Consider the following 22,043-nt stretch of genomic DNA (forward strand, 5'->3'; position numbering starts at 1 on the left):
CCAGTTCTGTGTCCATTACCCATACGTTATTCTTGACATCACTCCCATTTAACTGGGCCAGACATACCTACCCACTTCTCCAGACTATCTGAAATCTATTCTTCACTAGGACTTCTGGGGAGAAAAGCCCATATCACAGATCTACATATTTGTCATTTGTTTCTCATGCCCCAAACCATCTACTCTATTTCAGGGATCTAAAATGCACCCAACTCTCATAAAATTAGCCTGGAAAGTGACCAAAGTCTTTCATCCTCTTGCTGATTCAAATGCTGACCATTTGGGAACTAAGAAATTAGGTACTAAGGACAAAGGTAACAGAAAAGTGAGAAAATTTAAATAGAATATTAGGACAAAATTTTAAAAGGTGGGGAACAAGTTCAGACCCCACACATTCATCTCTGATCTTTAATTCTAGTTACTGGTTGACATGGCAGCATGTTCAGAGTCAGCCTCTCCCAAGGACCACCTCCCCCTCCCAAAGAATACAATACCCTCAGTGGCTTGGTTCTTCCTGCAGTCTGTGTTCTTAGAAATGGTTGAATGAAGTTCTCCACCCCTTTCCAGGGATAAAAAAATCAAGAGACATTCCCTCAAAGTCCTGAGAGAAGCCTCTGCCACTACACCAGTTTCAGATTTGTCCCTCAATCTTCCAAAAGGAAAGGAAAAAAGTTACAGGATTAGGACAGGATAAAGGCCAGGGCATAGAGGTAGGAGTGGGCAGCACAGGGATGTGAAAAATACAGGCTTCAGAGGAAGACATGGCACAAGTTCTCCATATGAGGAATATGACAATTAGGATCATGAGTACCTCTATTTAAAGCTCTGTCACTGATAACTCTGAAGGTTCAGAGTCTTCATTGCCCCTTAAGGTCTGAGGTAGACTGGAGGGGCAGATAAGGAATGAGAGGGAAAGCCAGAAAAATGCCATTCAGCCAGGGAAATGGGGGGTTGTGGAGAAAACCAAAAGACAGACACCTTCATGAGATGGAAACAATCATCTGAGATACAAGTTCATACTTAACTACGGCTTCTCACACTTCATCCTCCCTACCCCCACCTGACATTTCCAATCATTAGATGGTCCCACCTCCCATGACAAAGATTTCCCACAATAAAACTCTGAAGAACAGACAGACAACCCTTTCCACCATATTTGAGAGATGCTAGAAAACCATACCTAGGCCACTCTGTTTCATCTCTGCTGGTGGCCGTGAAGATGAAAAGAGCCGATAGCCACCAGGCCTTGAAGACGAAGTCTCAGACAGCACCTGCAGAAAAAGACTCTATGTTATTATTTTGCTACCTCAACCTAGAAGTATAAAACCCAAGTTTTTAATTCTTGCCCTTACAAAGCCAAGCAGCATCAGAAAATTTGAAAGAATCAAAGAATTTTTATAGGAAAGAGAAATGAAAAGAGAACAGAGAGTGGTTTTTTTTTTTTTTTTTGCAAGATAATTGTCCAGGGAATTCTTCTATTATACAAGTCATTTCTATTCCTAAGATAACTGTCCTCACAGCCCTCCCACCCCAAATCTGAGAAATCATGATCCAATTATTCATAGTTCTCAGTAGACTGGGGTCCCTACTCTTATCTATCCCTCCCCAGGACTCAGAAAGACAATTATAGTGGTTTAGCCACAAAGTCTGGTCACCCTCTCCTCTTTTTCCATGGGACAACTGTGACTACTACATAGGTTTCTAATTTACATCAAATGCGCCCCACTCCCAACTATTTAACTTCTGGATACATAAAACCAATTTATTCCAATGTCCATGAGGACCAATCACACAATCCCTAACATATACACATCCCACCTAGATAGTGTTTCACATCCTTAGATCCCAAAAAGCAGAGATAGAAAACAGGAAAGGAAGGTGATACAGGGAGGGACACCTGTGTGCAGGATGCCAGGTGGGTGGTGGACACAGCCCGGGGCTGTAGGCCGATGGCTGGGGAAGGCCGAGGGAGGTCTCCTGACCTCCGGCGGCGCCGTCCCCTCAAGGGGATCAGGTCCAGGTTCCCCGTGCACTGCATGTTCATGACCTGCAATCAGACCGGATGGAAAGCCGATCATGGCTCCTTTAACCTCCTGGCTCCCAAATCCCCAGTGCCCAAAGAGCTGAGCCAGTTACAGAGCTGGAGAGGATAACCACCTAGGGCACAGCTGCTATGAAGGTCAAAACAGTTCAAAAATATGAGATGACAAGAAGGAGGGATGGGAGGAAGGATGTCATTGTTAAGGATAAGATAGTCCAATACCTACAGCAAGGAGAGGAAATATTAGTATTATAAAGCTTTGTGACCAAAGAGCAGAAAGAAGATTTCTTACAATATTCAGGAGCGTATCCTAAGCAGCCATCATCCTGGCTGAGCCAGGGTCTAAGTAACACAGTAACTGAAAGAAGGAATGTGGAAGCTTACTGAAGGAAGACAATATCATCAAGACTAAGAGATGATACACAGAGAGCTCTCCTTTGCCTATGTCTCCTTGTGCTTAGACCAGAAGAAAAAAGGAGGTCCAGCACAATCCTGCCAGGCAGACCAGCAGACCACAACAGTGGGGAAGACATTTCAATGTGAAGCAGCAGCTTACTATGGAAGATGATGTGTCATTCTGTCCATTTAATCAATTTCATATGAGTCTGTAGGGTATGTAGAGAAATGTAGACATCAAGTTACACCTAAACCTCAAGGAGAAAATAATGCATATCCCAATGTGAATTATCAACATCAATTCTACCTTAAAATAATTAGGAAGTAAAGGATGATTTTGGAAAAGAGACCATTGTGTTTCTTCTTGGCTTTCTCCAAAATCTGAACTGGAAACCTATGGCTGACCTATGAAAGCCAGTTGTACATTCTTCTAAGAAATCTCTAAAATGGAAAAAAAAAAACACAACTCCTCCAGGATAGAGATCTGGCACAAAGTCAAGTGAACAGTAATTCATGGGGTCACAGAAGCATCCAAATTAGAAAAGTCCCCGAGAGAGGAATAAATCATGGCATCAAAAAGAGTGTCATTGGGTCAAAGAGATAAAATAGTGTTTCCAGGAAAAAGATCAAATGAAAACCCCAGGACAATTAGATAAACACAATGTGAGATTAAAAACTGTTCCTTTCTCTAGACTTGAGAATAAGAACCAGAACTAGAGACAAAAGAGTGGCAGGGCACAGGCCCACACACAGATATAACCCTAATGGCATTAAAGTGTCAGGTGTTTGCTCATGTCTGCACTATAATTTTTACCCAAGGTGGAAAAAAAAAGATGGAGAGAGCCATCTTTTGTATTGTTACTATAGTTACCATTTAATAAGCATCTATAAAGTGAATATTACTTATATTTTATAGATAAAAGAATGAGGCTTAGAGAAGTTTAGTTATCGAGGCAAGGTCATACAGCTTCTAAGAATCAGACTGGGATGTAAGCCCAGAGATCATGCTGTTTCTAATATATCTCCTTTTAAAGAACCACCTGTTCAAAGCTATCCAGCGTCCTCCTCAACCTAGTCATTTAAAATCATTCTCTCTCAGGCACGCTTCATTGGCAACTTTAATATTAGAAGTAGCAATCAGCTTAAAGAAGTTCTACTGGTGGACCAGCTGTGAAAGAGAGATTAGGGTAAAACATATCAACCAGGGGAGGAAGACTCAGGTCCCAAGAATAACCCCAAGAGGATTCAGAGTATACATGGATATTTCCACCTCTTCATCTTCTTCCCAAATCCCTTCCATTACCTCCATGGAACCAGCTTTTCGGTTACGGATGAGGGGTGATCTTCTTGGAAGGCCAGGGCCCTCAGAAGGCTGTGGTGAGGTCTGCAAAGCCCGATCTGGCTCATCTGGTGCCTTCCTTGGGCACAGGTTCTCCGTGCTTCCTTCGTCTGTTTTTATCTCCTCATTCTGTTCCATAACAGACCGAATAGGTGTTAATAGCTTCCAGCCTCCAAATCTCAAACTCCCCAATCTTTTTTTCTGTCCTGGATGGTTTGTAGTTTCCCACCACTTGGTTCCTAAATCGTATCTCAGCCCTCTGACCCACCTCAGAAGAGGCTGGACGAAAACCATAGCCAGTTGGGGCACTGCCTTCTTCCTCAAAGCCTTTTACTCCAGGACTGAAGTGCAGCTCTACATGGAAACGTTCCTCTGATAAAGGGTCCTATGGAACAGAAGGGGCCATTGGGAAAAGCTGGGTATGAGGTGGAAGAGCAGGCAAGGGCAACAGAGAGGAACTCAAGAGGATCCATCCAGGCCTGAGCTTTTAGACTGAGGTCTTGCACCAATCTGAGGCTGATCTGTTTTAGTTTCCCTTTAACTATACTCTGTCATTGGATCCTCATTCCCTCACCTCCCACCATTTGTAGTTCACCACTCCACATGACTTTCGAACTTCTAGTTCTACAATACTGCAACTTTGCTATGGTGCATTCAGCAGCATGTTAAAGACATCTTTGTGGAGACAGATGCATAAAGTGTGTGTATATATATATATATATATTATCATATTTGAGGGAAAAAGACTCATTATAATGTCCCAAATTCTATATCCTCCCCAACACCACAACTGTGCTATAGGTAATCTCTCTGGATCAACATCATCCCAGAACATATTTTCTGTTCCAGTAGGAACCTCCTGGATGCTCTGTGTCATGCTGTGTCTAGGTGCCACACTTAGCTGGATTCCACAAATTCTAAGGATAAGAAAATAGTTTTAAATGGAGGCAGAAAGAAGGGGCCCTCTCCTCATCCCACCCTGTTTGCTCCTCACCCGTGTGTTGTCCTCATAAAGCATGATAACAATCTGTGTCATGTAGTTGAGCTCTGAGATGGCACTAAGATAAGCCAAAGCTCGCTGCCATTGTGCATCCTGGGTCTCCTACCAAACACAAAAAGAGGTAAGCCAGTGCCCAAGGACAGGAAGACAGGGAATGGTCAGGGAGCCAAGGAGAATAAAGAAAGTTTGCAGAAAAAAAGAAGTATGAGGCTGGGCATGGTGGCACATGCCTGTAATCCCAGCTACTCAGGAGGCTGAAGTAGGAGGATCACAAGTTTGAGGCTAGCCTCAACAATTTAGAGAGACCCTGTCTCAAAATAAGATTTTTAAAAATAAAAATTAAAAGGTCTGGTGAAAGCTGAGTGATAGAGTATTTGACTAGCATGTGCAAGGCTCTGGGTTCAATGCCCAGTACTTCACAAAAAAAAAAAAAAAAAGGAGAAGCAGCAGCATGAGGAAGACAGTAGAAGAATTCTGGGGATAGATGTTCATAGACTAAAGGAATAATGAGGATCCTTACATCAAGAAGTCCCCCATAACGGAAGACACTGAGTAGAGAGTGGACGTGACTCTCACTGGTGAAATACAGCCGTGTTCGAACGTGGCGACCTGGGGAGAGCACTCCTCGGGAGTACCTGAGATAACAATTACATTAGCATGAAGTCAGAGAATCCTTTCCTCAGGCTTCCACAAACTCCTTTTTCCCACCTCAAAGACTTCTCTCCATCCCAGAATCCCCTCTCTTCTTGGCTGCCCAAGCCATCCCAGACTTGATTTTCCAAGGGTTCCCAACATGCCCCTCCCTCCATCCATCACCCCTCCCAGCCCTCCCTCACAGGGGATGCAGCTTGTTGACAGACTCATCCTCGTGGGTTCTCTGAAGGTCAAGTAGTATCTTCCGCAACAGTGGAAGACAGAAGCCCACAGCAATTTCCAGTTTCTCCTCCCGACTGATCCCGTACTCCTAAGGGACCATGCGCCAGGAATAAGTACTTTAGTGAATCTTGCTTTCCTCTTGCTTCATATTTCTAGCCCCAAGATCATGCCTCAGATCTAAGGCTTCTTTTCTAACCACCACTTTCCCTCTCCTCTCTCCAAATATCTCCTCAATTAGCCTTCTATACTTACCCAGAGTCAGAGTGGATCTTGAGAATTTTAACAACTCAACTAATTACTTCTCTAAGTTTTCTTCCCCTGGTTCCCAAATCTTTTTTTCCCTTTCCTGATGCCCTTATCCCCAGGCTAGATCACTTTTATGAGACACACCTGAGGAATGACCACATCGGCCAATGCCTTAGACAGACGAAGCAACTCTGCTGTGCCTTGAAGTCCCAGACTCCCATTGTGCTGCACATCATACTTGACACAGTCATAGATGTCAGGGATCTTACTGATATCATAGCGCCCACTCTTCTGCCGAAAGTCACGTTCCAGCTTGCTCCAACGCTGTAGCATTAGCTCTAGTGTCTCACTGTGGTAGAGCTGCAGGTCTGGGAGGAAGATAGAGCCAAAATTTGACCTCCAACAAAAGACCCTGACAACTCTGGAGTAGAACCAGAGGGATGAGAATGCCTTGTCTCAGACATTTAAGAAAGGCCACACAAGTGCCTGAGAAATGCACCCGTACCTGAAGACAGTAGCACTCACACCCACCTACAGACTTGGGGTCCTGCATCCGATTACGGATCTGGTGGGTGAGGTTTTCGATCAGGGCAAATACCTGATCACAGACTTTCACAGGATTCTGGATGATAGTCATGGAGTTGAGGAGGGAAGTGCTTCCTGTGGGAGCCAGCTGTGAGGAAGAGTGAAGAAAGGCAAGATAGGTTTAGTGCTGATTGCCCAGATTCCTGTGAGTTTATTACAGAATCTCTATAACATTATTACAAAATATCAACAGAATGTTTTTATGAGTATTTATTGCCTGGACCTAGAGTAGAAGTGCTGCCACAGAACTGGATTCTAACTCAAGCTTTTAGGACAGTCACATTCAATGAGAAATGGGGAGGAAGAAGATTCTAGGTAGGATGCACAGGTCTACCTAAGGCCTCATAAGTTTCATTCTTACTAGAAAAAGGAAGCAAGGGAAATTTTTTAAATTTGGCATTGAACACAGATTAAAAAATAAGGCAGCAAGATTCTGTCCCTTATTGAGTCCTGCTCAGAGGAGAACACAGCAAAGACACATTATGTACTTAGCTATGTAACTCATTTAAGAACCTGTCATAGGGCTGGGGATGTGGCTCATTGGTAGAGCTCTTGCCTGAGTTCCTAAGCACTACACACACACACACACCAAAAATACACCTATCAGTATACAGTTACAGAATAATATGAATATGCCTACTGCCACTGAACTGTACACTTAAAAATGTTTAAAAAGATACAATTTTTAAAATGAATAATTTTTAAAAGAACCTATCAGAGGGGCTGGGATTGTGGTTTAGTGGTAGAGCGCTTGCCTAGCATGTGCGGGGCCCTGGGTTCATCCTCAGCACCACATAAAAATAAATGAATGGAATAAAGGTATTGTGTCCAACTACAACTAAAAAAAAAGAATCTATCAGAAATGAGAATTGGAATAGTGGAAAACCACTGCCTGGTCAACAGTGGCCTGGATACCCAAGAAAAAGGATGGTCACATTGGATAATGGTACCCACTATGATTGATACTGAGAGGCAGTGTATTGTAGTAATTAACAGCCTATGCTCTGGAGTTAGACTCTTAGGGTTCATACTAGCTGTGTAGCTGTGTGATATTGGAAAAAGCTGCTTAAATTTTCTAGAGCTTATATTTCCTCATTTGTAAAATGGGAGAAAAGTAGTACAGTTCCAACAGTCCTTGTGTTAATTAAAGGTGATCATTAATTCTTTGTCTTCCCTTCCCTTGGCTTGGCCCTGTGACTACTTAACCATAAAAAAATAACAAACTTAAGTTGTGCTAATTCTGGGTCTATGCTTTAAGAAAGCTGGTAAATTTCTGTGTTAAGGGAACCCTAAAGCATCATTTAAGAAATTCAGTCATGGGGCTAGGGAATAGCTCAGTGGTAAAGCACCTGCCTAGCAAGCATGAGGCCCTGAGTTCAATCCCCATCACCACATAAAAAAACATAAACAACAACAATAAAAAATGATATTAAAAAAAAGAAATTCAGTTATATGCTTGAGAAGTCACAAGAAAACTTGTGAAGAAGACACTTCCTGAGATTACAGGGACAGCATGAAGAAGGAGAAAGCCACCAATCCCAGAACCCCAGTCAAACCTCCTAGATAGCTCCAGAAGAGACCCAATGCTAGACCAGTAAAGCCCAGAACTATGAGAGATAATGGAATGGCTATTGCTTTAAGTTGCTAAGTTTGGGGGATAGTTTTTTTGTTTGTTTGTTTGTTTGTTTTGTGGTGCTGGGGATTGAACCCAGGGCCTTGTACATGCTAGGCAAGCATTCTACCAACTGAGCTATATCCCCAGCCCCCAGGGGCATAGTTTTTTGTATAACAAGAGATAACTGAAACATTCTCCTATTCACAGTCCTTGGGATTAGCTACATTTAGTGGGAATATTTGAACTTCAGAAGTTAAAAAGTGTTTATGTCATACATTATTTAATGCCTTCAGCTCAATTTAGGGCATAACCAAACACATTAATATTTCTGCAACAAAATGTATGACTATTGACACTAACTAGGAAGTTTAAGAAGTATAAATAGTCCTATGACAATTCATGTAGGGTTTGGCTGCCAAATGAATGATGTCAAACTGATAAATACCTTTTTAATTTTTGAAATTGTGGATAAGAGAATTATGGCATTTACTTATCTCCAAGAGTTGCTATAAGGATTAACAAGATAATATGTGTAAGACACCTAAAACAATGTTTGGTGTGTAATAAGTACTATTACACTGATCACTATTATTATTTAGAATTCTAGGAACTTGGGATCCAGGGTATTTGGGGCACAGAAATAGGGAAAGCCTGACCTGATCATAGTCTTCAGGGCCAAAGGGTGCATCCTGCTGCAAAATGTGGTGCAGCCGAGCCTTCACCCGGTGCTGGCAGCTGCTCAAGGAATCACCATCACTGTCCAGGAGACCATTCATGTTGGCACTCTTCACCATTTGTACCAAAATGGGTGTCAGCTCTCCTTCTAGAGCCAGGAGGCCCTGAAGGGGAAGCCCAAGGTCAATTAGTTCTTTTTTCCAAGCCAGTTCTCTTAGGCCTAGATTATTCCAGAGACCAAACAGGAGCTGGTTGAGGAACAAGGAGACCTACTCCCCCTAACTATTATCATTTTCTTTTCAGTTGTATACAATGTGATAGCTTCTTTTGAGTTGGTATACAAACACTTTGACATTTCCCAACTAGTTCTCCAAACTCTGTTTCTCTACTTAATAGACGCTGGCACTGTGAAAAAGCCATAATAGGCACCTTGGCAAAGGCAGCAGCAGTCATCTGGACACGGCCCTCATCAGAGGCATAGATCTTGAGGTCATGGCGGAAAGTGCTATGGAGACGAAGCAGCCCACAACCAGGGAAGCCAGCATAGTCACCTGGGGGCAAAGGAAAGGACCAGAAATAGACTGTTAAAAGTACCCATATAGAGGAAAGAATATTCTATTCCCCTCTAACTTCCCCATTGCCTCTTTCCATTTTCCCTGACTTATTTTCTAATCATCGTACTCCAGCCCTACTAAGGATTTTACCCCAACACTCACCCTGTCCTCCAGGGTACATGCAGCGAAAAGCTCTCCCCAGCTCCTCAGCCTGAACCCGGCCATCAGGAGTCAGTTCTCCACCCCACTTCAGAACCAGCAACAGAGATGGAGCAAGAGCCTCCCTCTGTGAATCTGAGAGAATATGGGGCAGTGTGTAGGTCTAGATCTAAGAAAAATATTAGGAACATCTAACTGTTACAACTTCTGAGGAAACCATAAAGGTAATTTCAGGTAGAGGCACTCTACAGGTTTGAGAACAAGAGATGTGAATGATAATTGAAAGAGGGGCTATCTTACCTTGCCCCTCATTAGAAGCTTTTACTCCATGAGGGTAGTAAGTCAACTGCACCTTCCGGTTGATACCTGAAAAGTGACCATACCTGCAGGACACAACAACAGTTTACTTTGTGCCCTAGTACCTCACTTCTCACTGTTACAGGCTCCCTTCTGCTATCCCCTTTCTCACATCTCCAACACGGACTTCAGCTGCTCTAGCTTCCCAGTCTTCTCCTCGATCTCACCACTTGGTTCTTTCTCTAGTTCAGCCAACAGCAGCCTTGTGATGTCCAGGACCTCCTAGAGGAAATAATAGGGTCTCATGTAGGAGGCATGTCCTTGAGGCTTGCCCTTCCACCCTCTCTCTTATCAACCCCACACCTTTTTTCTCCTAGCACTCATTCTGGTGAGATTTACCACCTTACCTGAAGCTGCTCAGGTCGCTTGAGTTTTAATTTCCCTGTCTTGTATCCACCATGTTTTTCAAATAGAGTAAAAAATCTGAAGAAGTAAGGAGCAAGACAAATCAAGATTTTGGAAAAAAAAAAAAAAAGATTCTGGGAGCTGTCTGTTCTCTACCCAATCTCCCTCACAAAGACCTGTCTACATTTGGACATTTCTCCTACCTTGGGTGTGTCACCTCCATCTTCATCTTCTGTTTGGGGGTACGATCCCCATGACGGATAATTGCAATGACACAACGAAGCTCCATCCTAAGATAAGGAACGTTCTCAGAGCCTCTCTCCTATCCCAACCTCACATCACCTCCCATCCTCACATCATACTTGACATGTCAAAGAACAGAGGAGCAAGGATCTGAGATTAGGGATATAGGTACTGTTAAGGGGACTACTTAGAAGAGACCCAGGCTCTACCTGTTAGATGGCATAAGTCAGGAGCAACCACTGGTCTGGCTTAAGGAATCACAAGTGTTACTCCAGATTTTTTATTTTCACTTACATAGTGCCAGATGTGGTGGGAACAATAGGAATATCCTCAGCCTCTGTGGGAATGGACCATGGGATCTGGAACTGTGGGGCAAGTTCCCGCATAATGGTGTTTCTAGAAGGAGAAATATGAAAAAAATGTGAAAATAAACAAATCAGTACTATAAATTTTAATGAAGCACACAAAAACAAGAATGTGACAGAATACATTAATAAAACGTTTGAAAACATGCAAACATATACCCTCACATAGGTGGTAGAAATATAAATAAATGCAAATTAAGGACTGTGGTTCCCTCTGGACATGGAAGAGGGGATATAACCAGGGAGGAGTGTAAGGGGCTTCAACTATATTCTTTTTTTTACCCCTTTGTTGCAGTGCTGGGGATTGAACCCAGAAGTGTTTGGTTTTTTGTTTGTTTGTTTGTTTTTGAGACAATCTCACTAACTGGACTCAATCTTGCAAACCTCCTGCCTCAGCCTCCTGAATCACTAGAATTACAAGTATGCACCACTGTACCTGGCTCACCTATATTCTTGTTTATTTCTTAGGCTAGTAAATGCTCAACCAGCACTACTATATACATGGATGTTCACCATGTTCATTACTCCTTACATATTTTTGAATAGTTTAAACATTATATGATGATTTTTTTAAAAAAAACCAAGTTGCAGAACAGTTTCATAATATGATCATCTTAAGTAAAATAAATATAGTTTATTTATACATGGCAGAAAAAGATAATCTGTTATGTCTAAAACTGTTAACAGTTATCATCTCTGAGGACTGCAGCACTGGGAAAGCAAAGGGGTTGAGAAGCCCTTTTGCTTTTTTTTCCTTTTTCACTCTTAAATCATTTTTTGCAATATTTTTTGGAGGGAAGGGTACCAGGGGTTGAACTCAGGGGCACTTGACCACTGAGCCACATCCCCAGCCCTATTTTGTATTTTATTTAGAGACAGGGTCTCACTGAGGTTTTTAATACCTCGCGTGGTTGCTGAGGCTGGCTTTGAATTTGTGATCCTCCTGTCTCAGCCTCCCCAGTGGCTGGGATTACAGGCAAGCACCACCACACCTGGCCCTTTTTGCAATATTTTTTAAGAAGCAAAAGCTTTCTGTCTCTTTTCTCTAAGTTCATTCTCTCAGCACAGAGTACTGTCTCTTACCCCAGAATCTTGGCACAGTCATCATAGTACTTCATTGAGTTCTTGACAAAACTGAAGCCATTGACATCACACACAAAAGAATGACCATTGGCACGAAGAAGGTCAAATCCACAAACAGTTTGCTGCAGGGGAAGGAGACAAGGATAATAAAAGACTCTTTCCCAGACTTCTGCTCCTGTCTGTCTCCCTCATTCCACAAACGCCATGGTCCTTCCCCTACCTTAAAAGCTACGCAGACCTTCCTGGCCACCAGCTTTTCCATGGCAGTCAGCATGACTGGATATCGAACCTCTTTCCCCTCACTGTCTCGTTCAACCTTTCCATCCAAAGCTGGAGATTTTCTAGCTTCAGCATGGGCATAATCTGGCCCCACTGTATACACCTGCAGGTACATAGCATCACTGAGTATGCCCACAGCTCACCCTGTATATGAGAAGACGATATGAGGACTAGGTCTGTAGACTAGTTCCAGAGTAAAAACAAAACAAAACAAAGTCAAAGCAAAAAACCCTGAGTATTAAGAATAATTTTTGAATATTAAACCCTGAGTATTAAAAATAATTTATTTTTATTGAGCCCAACTGCAGCATTATTAGGAAGGTTTCTCCTTGGAACTCTAGCACTATTATCTAGTCCTCACTAAAAAGTAATTTATCAACACTACACCATTTCTCATGCCACCTTACCCTTGCTCTGAATGGTAAATAAGAATGTGTAAATAAGAATGTCTACATTCTCCATTCATTATCTTCACTTGAATTTGAAAGCCAACTGAAGTCACATTTAATTTCTAGCACCCCTTCCACATGCACTGGCTTCCCAAGAACCCCATCCCCACCCAGACCTTTGTAACATCTTAAATCCCTGTATCCACCATAACCTTGACATCTGTGCCATCTGTTGGCATAAACTCCTCATAGATGTATGACCCTGTCTTTCGGACACTGCTTTCAGGAGAGTAAACGCTGCTTCGGCTGCCAATCTTCAGGAAGAAAAGAAAGGAAAGAAAATATTGCCTCAATCCACCACCCTATCCCCAAATCCTTCAGCCCCCTTCTCCACAATATCATCCTCATCCTTCCACCTCTCTAACTTCCCAGATGCTCAAATGTCCCCACCCACCTTACGGAAGAGGCGCTGGCTTCCTCCTCCAGCAGAGCTGGGGTAATAGATGTAAACATTGTGGTCCTCTGCACTCACTGGCTTCTCCACGAAGGGCTTAGGAAAGATGGCTCCATTGACCTCTACCTGGTCTTCACCTTCTATCAGGTTGCACTCTAAAAGGTGGGAGTGTGTAGGGCCTAAGGTTATAGAATATTTCCAACTCCCATTTCCCTGGGGTTTTAATCTTTACAACGCTCAAAACTTTATGGCCATCTCTTAGTAACAGATACAGTTATATAGATAAGTGGTATATAGATATGACAGTATCTATGTAACAGGTCTGAGTCTTTGTCCAAAGACCCATGGTTCTTATCCTACCCATAATCCAATAACCAAAGTCCCACATAGATAGGTGGTATATAGGAGATATTTAGAGGACAGACATTGGGCTAAGTCATGGAAAGCAAGGCAAGGGCAGGTACTCACCTTCTGGCCGGGCAGGGTCACGGTTGAGCACGGCATATCGAGGCAGATCGATACCCTCTTCCTGCAGGATCCGGTACACCTCTCTCCTGTCACCCCCAAATAAATTAAGCTGGGAGAAGTAGGGATTGACTAAGGGAAGAGGCTAGGGATATCATTTTCATAGGAACTGGAAGATACCAGGGCACAGAACTCAATAGGGTATGATACAAAAATTAAACATGTTTGTTTGACTCTGCCCCTCCCAGAGTGGTTCCCCAAATGGGCACAATCTCAGGGTTATCCATCCCACTGGTCCACAGAAAGCTATACCTATCTTGGATGTAATACTGCATGGCCAGATCATTGATAAGAAAGGGATTTCGAAGCTTGGAGTAAGCAACAGCTTTGTCCAGAGGAAAGCCTGGGATGGAAAAAAGGAAATAGACCAAACAAAGAAAATGAAAGAGACAGGGTAAGAAAATGGCAAGAGAGACAGAGAGACACATTAAAGGTCATAGCTGATACTGAGCTCCTAGCTCCTCTACCCATCCAACCCTTTACTTATTCCTCTGACCAGTTTCCTAAGTCTAGGATATTCATCAGGAAAAAAGATTATGTTTAAGATCCTTCCAGAAACCCAACTCTGTCAGAGATTCTGAGTTTTAGAGCTATCCTGAGGCTTAATTACACCCAGCAACTCCTCCAAGATGTAGGGAAAGCAAATCCCTTGTCACTGTTCTATAGTGTTGGGAGGAGCTGATGGCCTTTTTACTAATAAGACAGTAAGAACCTCATTCCCAATCCAGCATTCCCACCACCATCCTTTCCTGTTTTTCTTTCCAGATACCAACCTTTAGAGTGAAAAGAGATGAGGCAGTGGCAGGATGGCCAGTTTTCCACAGGTTCATTGAGAATAACATCTTCTCCCAGGATGATAACGGTCAGGTAGTCAAATCTGCAGAGTCGCTCTAGGATTTGGGTCATTGGCTTAGACTTGGATTTCTTGGTCATGGCACAAATGCCAACGATGATTTGAGGTTCAGGAGGCTACAGAGAAAAAGTACTATCAGGAATATAGGAACTTCCTATCTATATTACCCTCATTAAGGAACACAATCTCATCTCTTTAGGGCACAGTTTCTTCTCAGGACTTTTGACACTGGGGACCAAGGATGCCTACTAACTTTAGTCTAAGTTGAGGCACGTCTAGGGATTACTACTGTCTACACAATAGGAGCTTTCCACTATAGGAAATATATGCTCAAGCAGAAGAGTCAGAGAACCAATAACCATGAGACAATAGGAGAAGGGCAAAAGGGCAGGGGTTTCAAAGAGAAGCAATTAATCATCTCACTGTCCCTCCCCTAAACCAGGGCTTGTTTATGACAGACAGTCTATATATTTGGAAAGAGCAGAGAGATGTCTCTATCCCATAGGATCTCAAGTCTCTATGATGGGGGCTCCAACACCAAGTTACATCATTTTCCCTAATCTTACCACTTCATCCTCCTCGTCCTCCAGGAGCTCACTGTCACTCTCTTCTGTCCTCATGCCTGTTCCACGAGTGCCCAGCCCCTCATCTCCAGCTCCAAGGAAGAAGTGAGCCGTGGTGCTCTCGTCCTCATTGGCCGTCAATGACCACATCCCCGCCGGAACACCCACTCATCCCGTTCTGCAGAGAGGGGTGTACCCCATCAGTTCAGAATCTAAGCCTTCAAGCAATGAGTGGGAATTGGGTATGGAGAACTAGAAAATAAGGGGACTACATGGTACAAGTGGAAACAGGAAACAAAGTTATGTGAAAGAAAGGTCAACAAGAAGGGAGGCTGTGGGCAATGATTTGAAATTAAAAAAAAAAAAAGAGCCCTAAAAGAAAAGTTTCCCTTTTCTTCCCTGATCATCTCACCCTAACCAAACTAAGAGGATCTGGAGATTAAGACTTACAGTGCTCGCATGTCCCTGATTCTGCCAGAAGGAAACAATGTTAACTTCAGGTAGCAAATGGGAAAAACAGTTCTTCAAGGAAGGCTATTGTTGATTCCTTACCAGAATAGAAAGTGAGAGTGACATTTCAAATTCTGGATTCATTCCACAATATTTCTACCCTGTGCCACAGTAATTGTGAACTCAAGGATTTAATTCAGGAATAAAGGAATGAGACAATTCAGATGCCATTGCCCTTAAACTTCATCTTCGTTTCTACAAAGAATTAACTCAAAAAAAAACATTAATTGAGGGGCTGGGGTTGTGGCTCAGAGGTAGAGTGCTCACCTAGGACATGAGAGGCCCTGGGTTCGATCCTCAGCACCACAAAAATAAAAATAAAGGTATTGTGTCAAATAATTAAAAAATAAATATTAAAAAAAATTGAGGGCACCCTCTGTTCTAAGCATTATAATAGAACATTAAAATTCCCAATGTCTCCCCTTCACCTCTTCCATCTTAAAAGACAGAAGCCCAAGTCCAGAAAATTAGTTCAAGGAAAGTCGTCTAGTGCTGGCTGGGAGGTAGATGATGCAAGCATCCAAAGAGCAGTCTCTGGTCCATTCTGAAACTCTAATCTCAATGTTTTGTTACTTCTCCTGATATCAGTACTAGTCTAGGACAAGGTCCTTCACATCAGGGAAAATGAGTCAGAACAAGCTGGCGGTTGCACTTTTATATATACACAGCTAGAGTAGTCTTTCTCAACCAGTTGTGATTTTGCTGCACAGGGGACATTTTTGCTTAGCATACCTGAAAAGGTGTTATTGGCACTTGTAAGAAGAGGGCAGGACACTGCTAAACATTTTAAAATGTATATGATATCCACATACAACAAAGACCTATCCAGTTCAAAATGTCAGTAGTGACAATGTACAGAAACCCTGCTGTAGAGAAATTCTCCTACATAAGAAGACATGTTCTTTTTTTTTAAGAGAGAGAGAGAATTATTTTTTAATATTTATTTTTTAGTTTTCGGCGGACACAACATCTTTGTTTGTATGTGGTGCTGAGGATCGAACCCGGGCAGCATGCATGCCAGGCGAGCGTGCTACCACTTGAGCCACATCCCCAGCCCAAGAAGACATGTTCTTAACCATCTTCCTCCCCTTCTTCTTCCTTCTTTTTTTTTTTTTTTTTTTGGCTGGGGAGGGGGAATTGAACCCTGGGGCTCTTTACCACCAAACTACACCCCCAGTCATTTATATTCTTTGAGACAGGGCCTCACTAAGATGCCTCAGTCTCCCAAATTGCTGGGATTACAGGCATGTACCACTACACCCAGCTGTCCTTAATCTCACTGTTGCTAATGGAAAAAAACGGAAAACAATTTAGATGTTATAAGTAGAAGAATGGATACAATGCAATAAATGAAACATAGTAAAGTGAATCAGAATTTAGGAGGTTAACCAGGTGCAGTGGCAGACACCTGTAATCTCAGCAATTTGAGAGGTTGAGGCAGGAGAATCTCAGTTTGAGGCCAGTCTTGGCAATTTACCAAGACCCTGCCTCAAAATAAAAAAATGAAAGGGCGAGATGTAGTTCAGTGGTAGAATTCTTGCCTAGCATGGGTGAGAAGCCCTGGGTTCAATCACCAGTACCCAGGAAAAAAAAAAAAAGTGAAATGAATCAGACCTAGCATGGTGACACACTATTTGTAATCCCAACTACTCAGGAAGCAGAGGTAGGAGGATCACAAGATCAAGGCCAGTCCTGGCATCTTAGAGAGACCCTGACTCAAAATAAAAATTTAAAAAGGCTGTGATGAATGAGCTTAGTGATAGAGCTAGAAAAAATAAAAAGTGAACAGAGATATATATAACAAGTCGGCAGTTTCCAAGTGCAAACTGTAGAGATATGCATACAGTACAATTCCATTTGTAAAAACAAGCAATATTACACATTACAAAACCAGTGCTGGTCTAGGGCAAGGTCCTTCACTTCAGGAGCTAAGTGGAAAAAAAGTCCTGCCTAAAGCCATATCAGTAAAAATATCTTAAGACATTAATTTGAGTTATATTGTTTGTATTGTATTGAGTACATATTGTTTATGACTGCAAAAATAATTACTAAAAGTATAAAAACATGGACTTAAAAGGAAGACATTGAATTTATGATTGTGGTTACCTCTGAAAGGAGAATGGAACTGAGAAAGATTCACATGATTCACATGGTACTTCACAGCCTTAACTATAATGTTTATTTAAATTTTAAAAAGATCTGAAGCAAAAACACAAAAGGCAAACATTTGCTAATAGTGAATTACAAGGATATTAGCATCTGTTATTATTTTCCAAAAATAAAATTGAGTCATATATCAGCAATTTTCCATGGTCTCCAGGAGTTCTCAGAAATACTGACAACTCTAATGAAAGCCACAAACTCCTTAAGTAAATGAACTAATTTAGTTTTATAGATTTTTAAAAGTCTTCAACAATTACTTTCTCTACTTTTACTAGTTTTATTTTAAATTCTGTCATTATAATGGGGTTTTGCAGTTTTGATTAGGAAGTAATAGATGACCTTTACATAGACCTTGACCTTTCCAGTCTTCACCTGTTATCTCTATTGCTCAACTACCACGGGTATGACATTTTCTAAGATTGAACATTTCCACTTATGCACTGCAGGTCTCATACATGTACTCCTCCTCCTAATTTATAGTTATTTCTATGAATCCTTCTTTAGTGACCTGACCCAATTCCCATGACTTGCATTCCCAAGATTTCTGTACAGTTTAGGTAATTAGAATTTTGTTTCACTATTTAACCTTTCTCTGAATCAGGGGGTTTCTCTCATGTCTAAGATTCAAAATCCTTCGCCTTTTCTTTTTCTAAGCGCTTAATGAATTTTTACTGAATGTATAGTCATGCTCTTGAAATTCTATTACAACTCTGTAATGGGGGGTGGTGGTAAATAACAGAATGGAGAAGAGTCTATTCAAGAATACAGACTTGAAAGGTCCAAATTCATATTTAACAAGGCAAAAATAGAAGGCTGACAGAAATAGCTATGAAATAAGCTTGGACTTATTTAGAAGTACCTCTGAGAGAAGCTGGGGTTTAATGTGGTGTTCCCAAAACCACTTCCCTGTTTTCTTTATTTTTATTTTGGTACAGGGATTGTACCCAGGACCTCACCCATGCTAGGTAAGTACTCCAACACTGGGCTACATCCCCAGTTTTTGTTTTTTTTTTTTGCTTTTATCCTCATTTTGAGACAGGATCTTTTTAAAACTGCCCAGACTGACCTCAAACTTTCTGCTTCAGTCTCCAAAGAGACTGGGATTACAGGACTGAGCCACAATGTCAGGCACCACTTGCCTGTTTTCTATGCTTTTTTCCCTTCATCCTCTCCCCCAAATTTTCTTGCGAAAGAAAACTTCAGATTCTACACTGGGCAAAAGGGCGGACTAACTATGGCCTCAATAAATATGAAAAGAAGGAAGGAAGGGAAGGAGGGAGGAAAGAAAGACGAGAAGGTGGAAGGAGAAAGTGGGTAAGGTAAACAGTAAGGAAGGGGCAGGCAATCTTCTCAGAAACATCTATGTTAACCAGATCTAGAGAGGTGAAAAGGGAGGATAAATAAACCATGTAACTTCTTTATCCCTTAGAATTTAGTGCTGCTTTTTGCACTTGATTGGAGGGCTCCATGGGTGATAAAGAAATACTTCCAACAGAAAAACTTCTCAGGCCACCAACACTATCTCCTTCCTACCTTCAAACAGTGGACCCCTCACTGCCTTCTTAATGCACATTTTAATCCTCCATACTTACTCCCTATTCTTTCTGCCACCCTGTCCTGAGCATTAACACATTCATACTGCCTTCTTTCCCCTACTTGCTATAATGACTCTTCATTGATTTCCCCCAACCATTCTCCACACTGAGTGCTGTCCCCCATTACTAGTCAACTAATCATATTAATCCTCCCACTCACTGCTTCCCCGGAATTACACAGGCCTTCAAACCTTTACATGAGTCATCACACTCGGTTACATATTTATACTAAATCCTCAATGATTCCCCTACAATGGCTGCCTGAGATCCATTCTTTCCTCACACGACGTTCTTCGGAGGCTCGCCTCCTCCCTACAACAGTCCATTCCTCGAGTGGACCCACTCCCCTGTCCACTTCGCTCCCTCCCCTCCTTGCGCTGAGCCCCTCCCGCCCGGACCCTCCCCTGTCCATCCAGTCTCCGTCCTCCTCGCGCTGGCCCCCCTCCTCCCTGCTCCTCTCCCCTGTACACTCTACTCCTTCCGCCCCCTTGTAGGACCCTCTCTTCCTCACTCGGATCCTGACACACTCATCTCCTCTCGCTGACCCTCTCCTTCGTCCTCTCCTTACAGAGCTCGGGATCACGAATACCGCCCTCCCATCCGGACTTCTCTAGCCTTTACTCGCCCCCGCCTCACTCTCCCTGAGCTGACACAGAGGCCTCTCCGCTGGGCCTCTTTCCCCGAAGCTGCCCCCAACGGGTACTAACCACCGCCCTCTGCAAAGACCGAGCCCACTCCACCGCGCCCACCCCTCGGATACCGCCCCCAGCCCCCAGCCACTCCCCCACCACCCCCGGCCCACACTCACCCGCCTCTCTCCGCTCTCACAGCCGAACCTGCCGGCAGCGACACCTGACAGTGGTCCAATCAAAGCTCGACTTCCTTGCGGTGCCACCAATCAGCGGAGGGCGCGCACCGGCAACAGTCAGGCTGCGTTGGCCGGTGCTTCTGCACAGAGGAGGGTGGCTCCTAGTGGCTGCGGGCGGGAATGCAACCTGATGCTTTTCTACCTCTAATTTCTTACTGCGTCGCCACAGTTCAGACTCTTGGTCTGAGACAAAGGCAGTGCGGTTTTGGGAAAAGCGAGACCCAAAGGAGAAGACAAGAGTTTGTGCCATTGCACCTCCTTGAGAGCAAAATCAGTCTTTTGTTTGTTTTATAAGACAAAACGGGGTAAAAGATCCAATAAATATAGGCTGAAAATGTAAAATGCAAAGAGAAATGATAGGGAGAACAAAGACAAAAAAAAGAAGCAGATTAAAAAGTTAAGAGAAGGAACAAAGAGACTTTTATTTTTTCCAGTACTGGGGATTGAATGAGGGCGGTAAGGAGAGGGTTCCCACTGAGCTACATTCCCAGTCCTTTAAATTTTTTATTCTGAGACAGGAGCTCTCCAAATTGTCCAGGCTGACCTCGAATTTGTGATCATTCTGTGACAGCCCTCCAAATAACTGAAATTACAGGCATGAGTCACAGTGCCTGGCTACGAAGAGACTTATTTTTTTGTCGGATACAAGAAAAAGGGTGGACACAGAAGACTGGACAAGTTGATTCCTATCTCCACACCCTGTGTTTTCTAAACCCTCCAAGCTGGGAATCTGCAAAACTGGATTTGAAATCCTGGTCTAACGTTTACAGTTGTGTAGCTTTGGGCAAGTCATTTAACTTCCCTGAGCCTCCATCTTTCTTAAAAGTAATATTAAAAGCCTAATTTAGGGGCTGGAATTGTGGCTCAGTTGTAGAGCTCCCACCTAGCATGTGTGAGGCACTGGATTCAATCCTCAGCACCACATAAAAATAAATAAATAAAATAAAGGTATTGTGTCCATCTATAACTAATTTTTATAAATTAACTAATTTATAGGGTACTGGTTATGTGAAAGTATTTTGGATATGTTTGTGTTTTGATTATTATCCTTGCATCTTCACTTGGGTTTCCTTTGTCAGAACAGTTACAAATTCTTCTTTGCAACCTTAGGGATATCGCCCCTTTGCCAGTCAGGTGCCTGAAGGTACTGACCCTCTACCCCAAAGCCAAACTCTCCTGAATGGAGAGAGATGTTTCTAAGCATTGGCTCTCAGAAGAACAGATGCTTCCCTAGTTCATGCTCAAGCTCATACCTTCTCCATCAGTCCAACCCTTCAAACAAGTTATTTTAGTATCTTTCATGTATTTAATTTCTCTTATGATCTCCATGAAAATATAGATTCTGTTCCTAGTCATACACTGGAATAATCCAATTTGATTCTGTAAAATAATATATATAAAAGTTCTTTGCAAATGTAAAATGCTTGAAAAATATTACATATTATTTAAAATAGCAGTAATTATTAGATAAAGCAAATACAGATGTGTTGACTATTTCACATATGCTGTAGGATAATTTTTTAAATGAGTATTAATACATGATATGTCTGTCAGAGGCTCACAAAGAACAATAAAAGTATAAAAATAAATGTTCCTTCTCAGTGGAGCTATTATAAATTAGGATAACTACTTTTCAAACTTGAATAATTTCTCTACTCCTCTGGCTGTCTTATTTCTCCTTCTATATATAATTCTCTTCTCACCCCCTATCTCCTTAACACTCTCTAAGTAAAATTACAACCCTACTGGTTTGGAAGATTATCTCTCTCTTTTATCTGGATAAATATACACCATACCCAGTAATTATATTTACTTACTCATAGCTGTACCTTTACCTAGGTAATGGGCACCTTTAGCACAGGTAACATTTTCTGTCTCTCCAAGAGTGACCACACTCTAACTGCAGAACTTAACGTATTCTCTGATACTTACTGTCTTGTCAGGAGAAAGAGTTAATAATGGATA

General features: G+C 42.3%; 1 protein-coding gene across 22 annotated transcripts in view; it reads right to left on the reverse strand.

Annotated features, from left to right (window-relative positions):
• The window catches only part of Ppip5k1 (diphosphoinositol pentakisphosphate kinase 1), a 43,381-nt gene extending 23,306 nt beyond the window's left edge, over nt 1-20,075 (reverse strand). For 9 of the 22 annotated variants that reach the window (XR_013090767.2, XR_013090768.2, XM_076850689.2 and 6 more), the window contains exons 1-26: nt 20,019-20,075; nt 14,946-15,120; nt 14,300-14,495; nt 13,779-13,869; nt 13,470-13,555; nt 13,002-13,156; nt 12,760-12,861; nt 12,100-12,261; nt 11,880-12,001; nt 10,726-10,827; nt 10,392-10,478; nt 10,191-10,266; nt 9,956-10,065; nt 9,787-9,869; nt 9,490-9,621; nt 9,203-9,324; nt 8,755-8,937; nt 6,430-6,571; nt 6,043-6,266; nt 5,613-5,740; nt 5,297-5,411; nt 4,771-4,878; nt 4,045-4,161; nt 3,741-3,905; nt 1,898-2,047; nt 1,181-1,271 (exon numbers count right to left, since the gene is read on the reverse strand). Coding sequence is in view for 20 of the 22 variants with exons in the window: in XM_076850689.2 (XP_076706804.1) it covers nt 1,181-1,271; nt 1,898-2,047; nt 3,741-3,905; nt 4,045-4,161; nt 4,771-4,878; nt 5,297-5,411; nt 5,613-5,740; nt 6,043-6,266; nt 6,430-6,571; nt 8,755-8,937; nt 9,203-9,324; nt 9,490-9,621; nt 9,787-9,869; nt 9,956-10,065; nt 10,191-10,266; nt 10,392-10,478; nt 10,726-10,827; nt 11,880-12,001; nt 12,100-12,261; nt 12,760-12,861; nt 13,002-13,156; nt 13,470-13,555; nt 13,779-13,869; nt 14,300-14,495; nt 14,946-15,092 (3,196 nt within the window). In the remaining 2 variants the exon portion in view is untranslated. Of the gene's footprint in view, nt 1-1,180; nt 1,272-1,897; nt 2,048-3,740; nt 3,906-4,044; nt 4,162-4,770; nt 4,879-5,296; nt 5,412-5,612; nt 5,741-6,042; nt 6,267-6,429; nt 6,572-8,754; nt 8,938-9,202; nt 9,325-9,489; nt 9,622-9,786; nt 9,870-9,955; nt 10,066-10,190; nt 10,267-10,391; nt 10,479-10,725; nt 10,828-11,879; nt 12,002-12,099; nt 12,262-12,759; nt 12,862-13,001; nt 13,157-13,469; nt 13,556-13,778; nt 13,870-14,299; nt 14,496-14,945; nt 15,121-20,018 lie in introns of those variants that run through there. The other 13 variants (XM_076850704.2, XM_076850703.2, XM_076850696.2 and 10 more) reach the window with 4 other exon arrangements.
• Between the last annotated feature and the right edge of the window lie 1,968 nt (nt 20,076-22,043).

Source organism: Callospermophilus lateralis, chromosome 3 (genome assembly GCF_048772815.1).
Source record: "Callospermophilus lateralis isolate mCalLat2 chromosome 3, mCalLat2.hap1, whole genome shotgun sequence".
NCBI classification, from domain to species: domain Eukaryota; kingdom Metazoa; phylum Chordata; class Mammalia; order Rodentia; family Sciuridae; genus Callospermophilus; species Callospermophilus lateralis.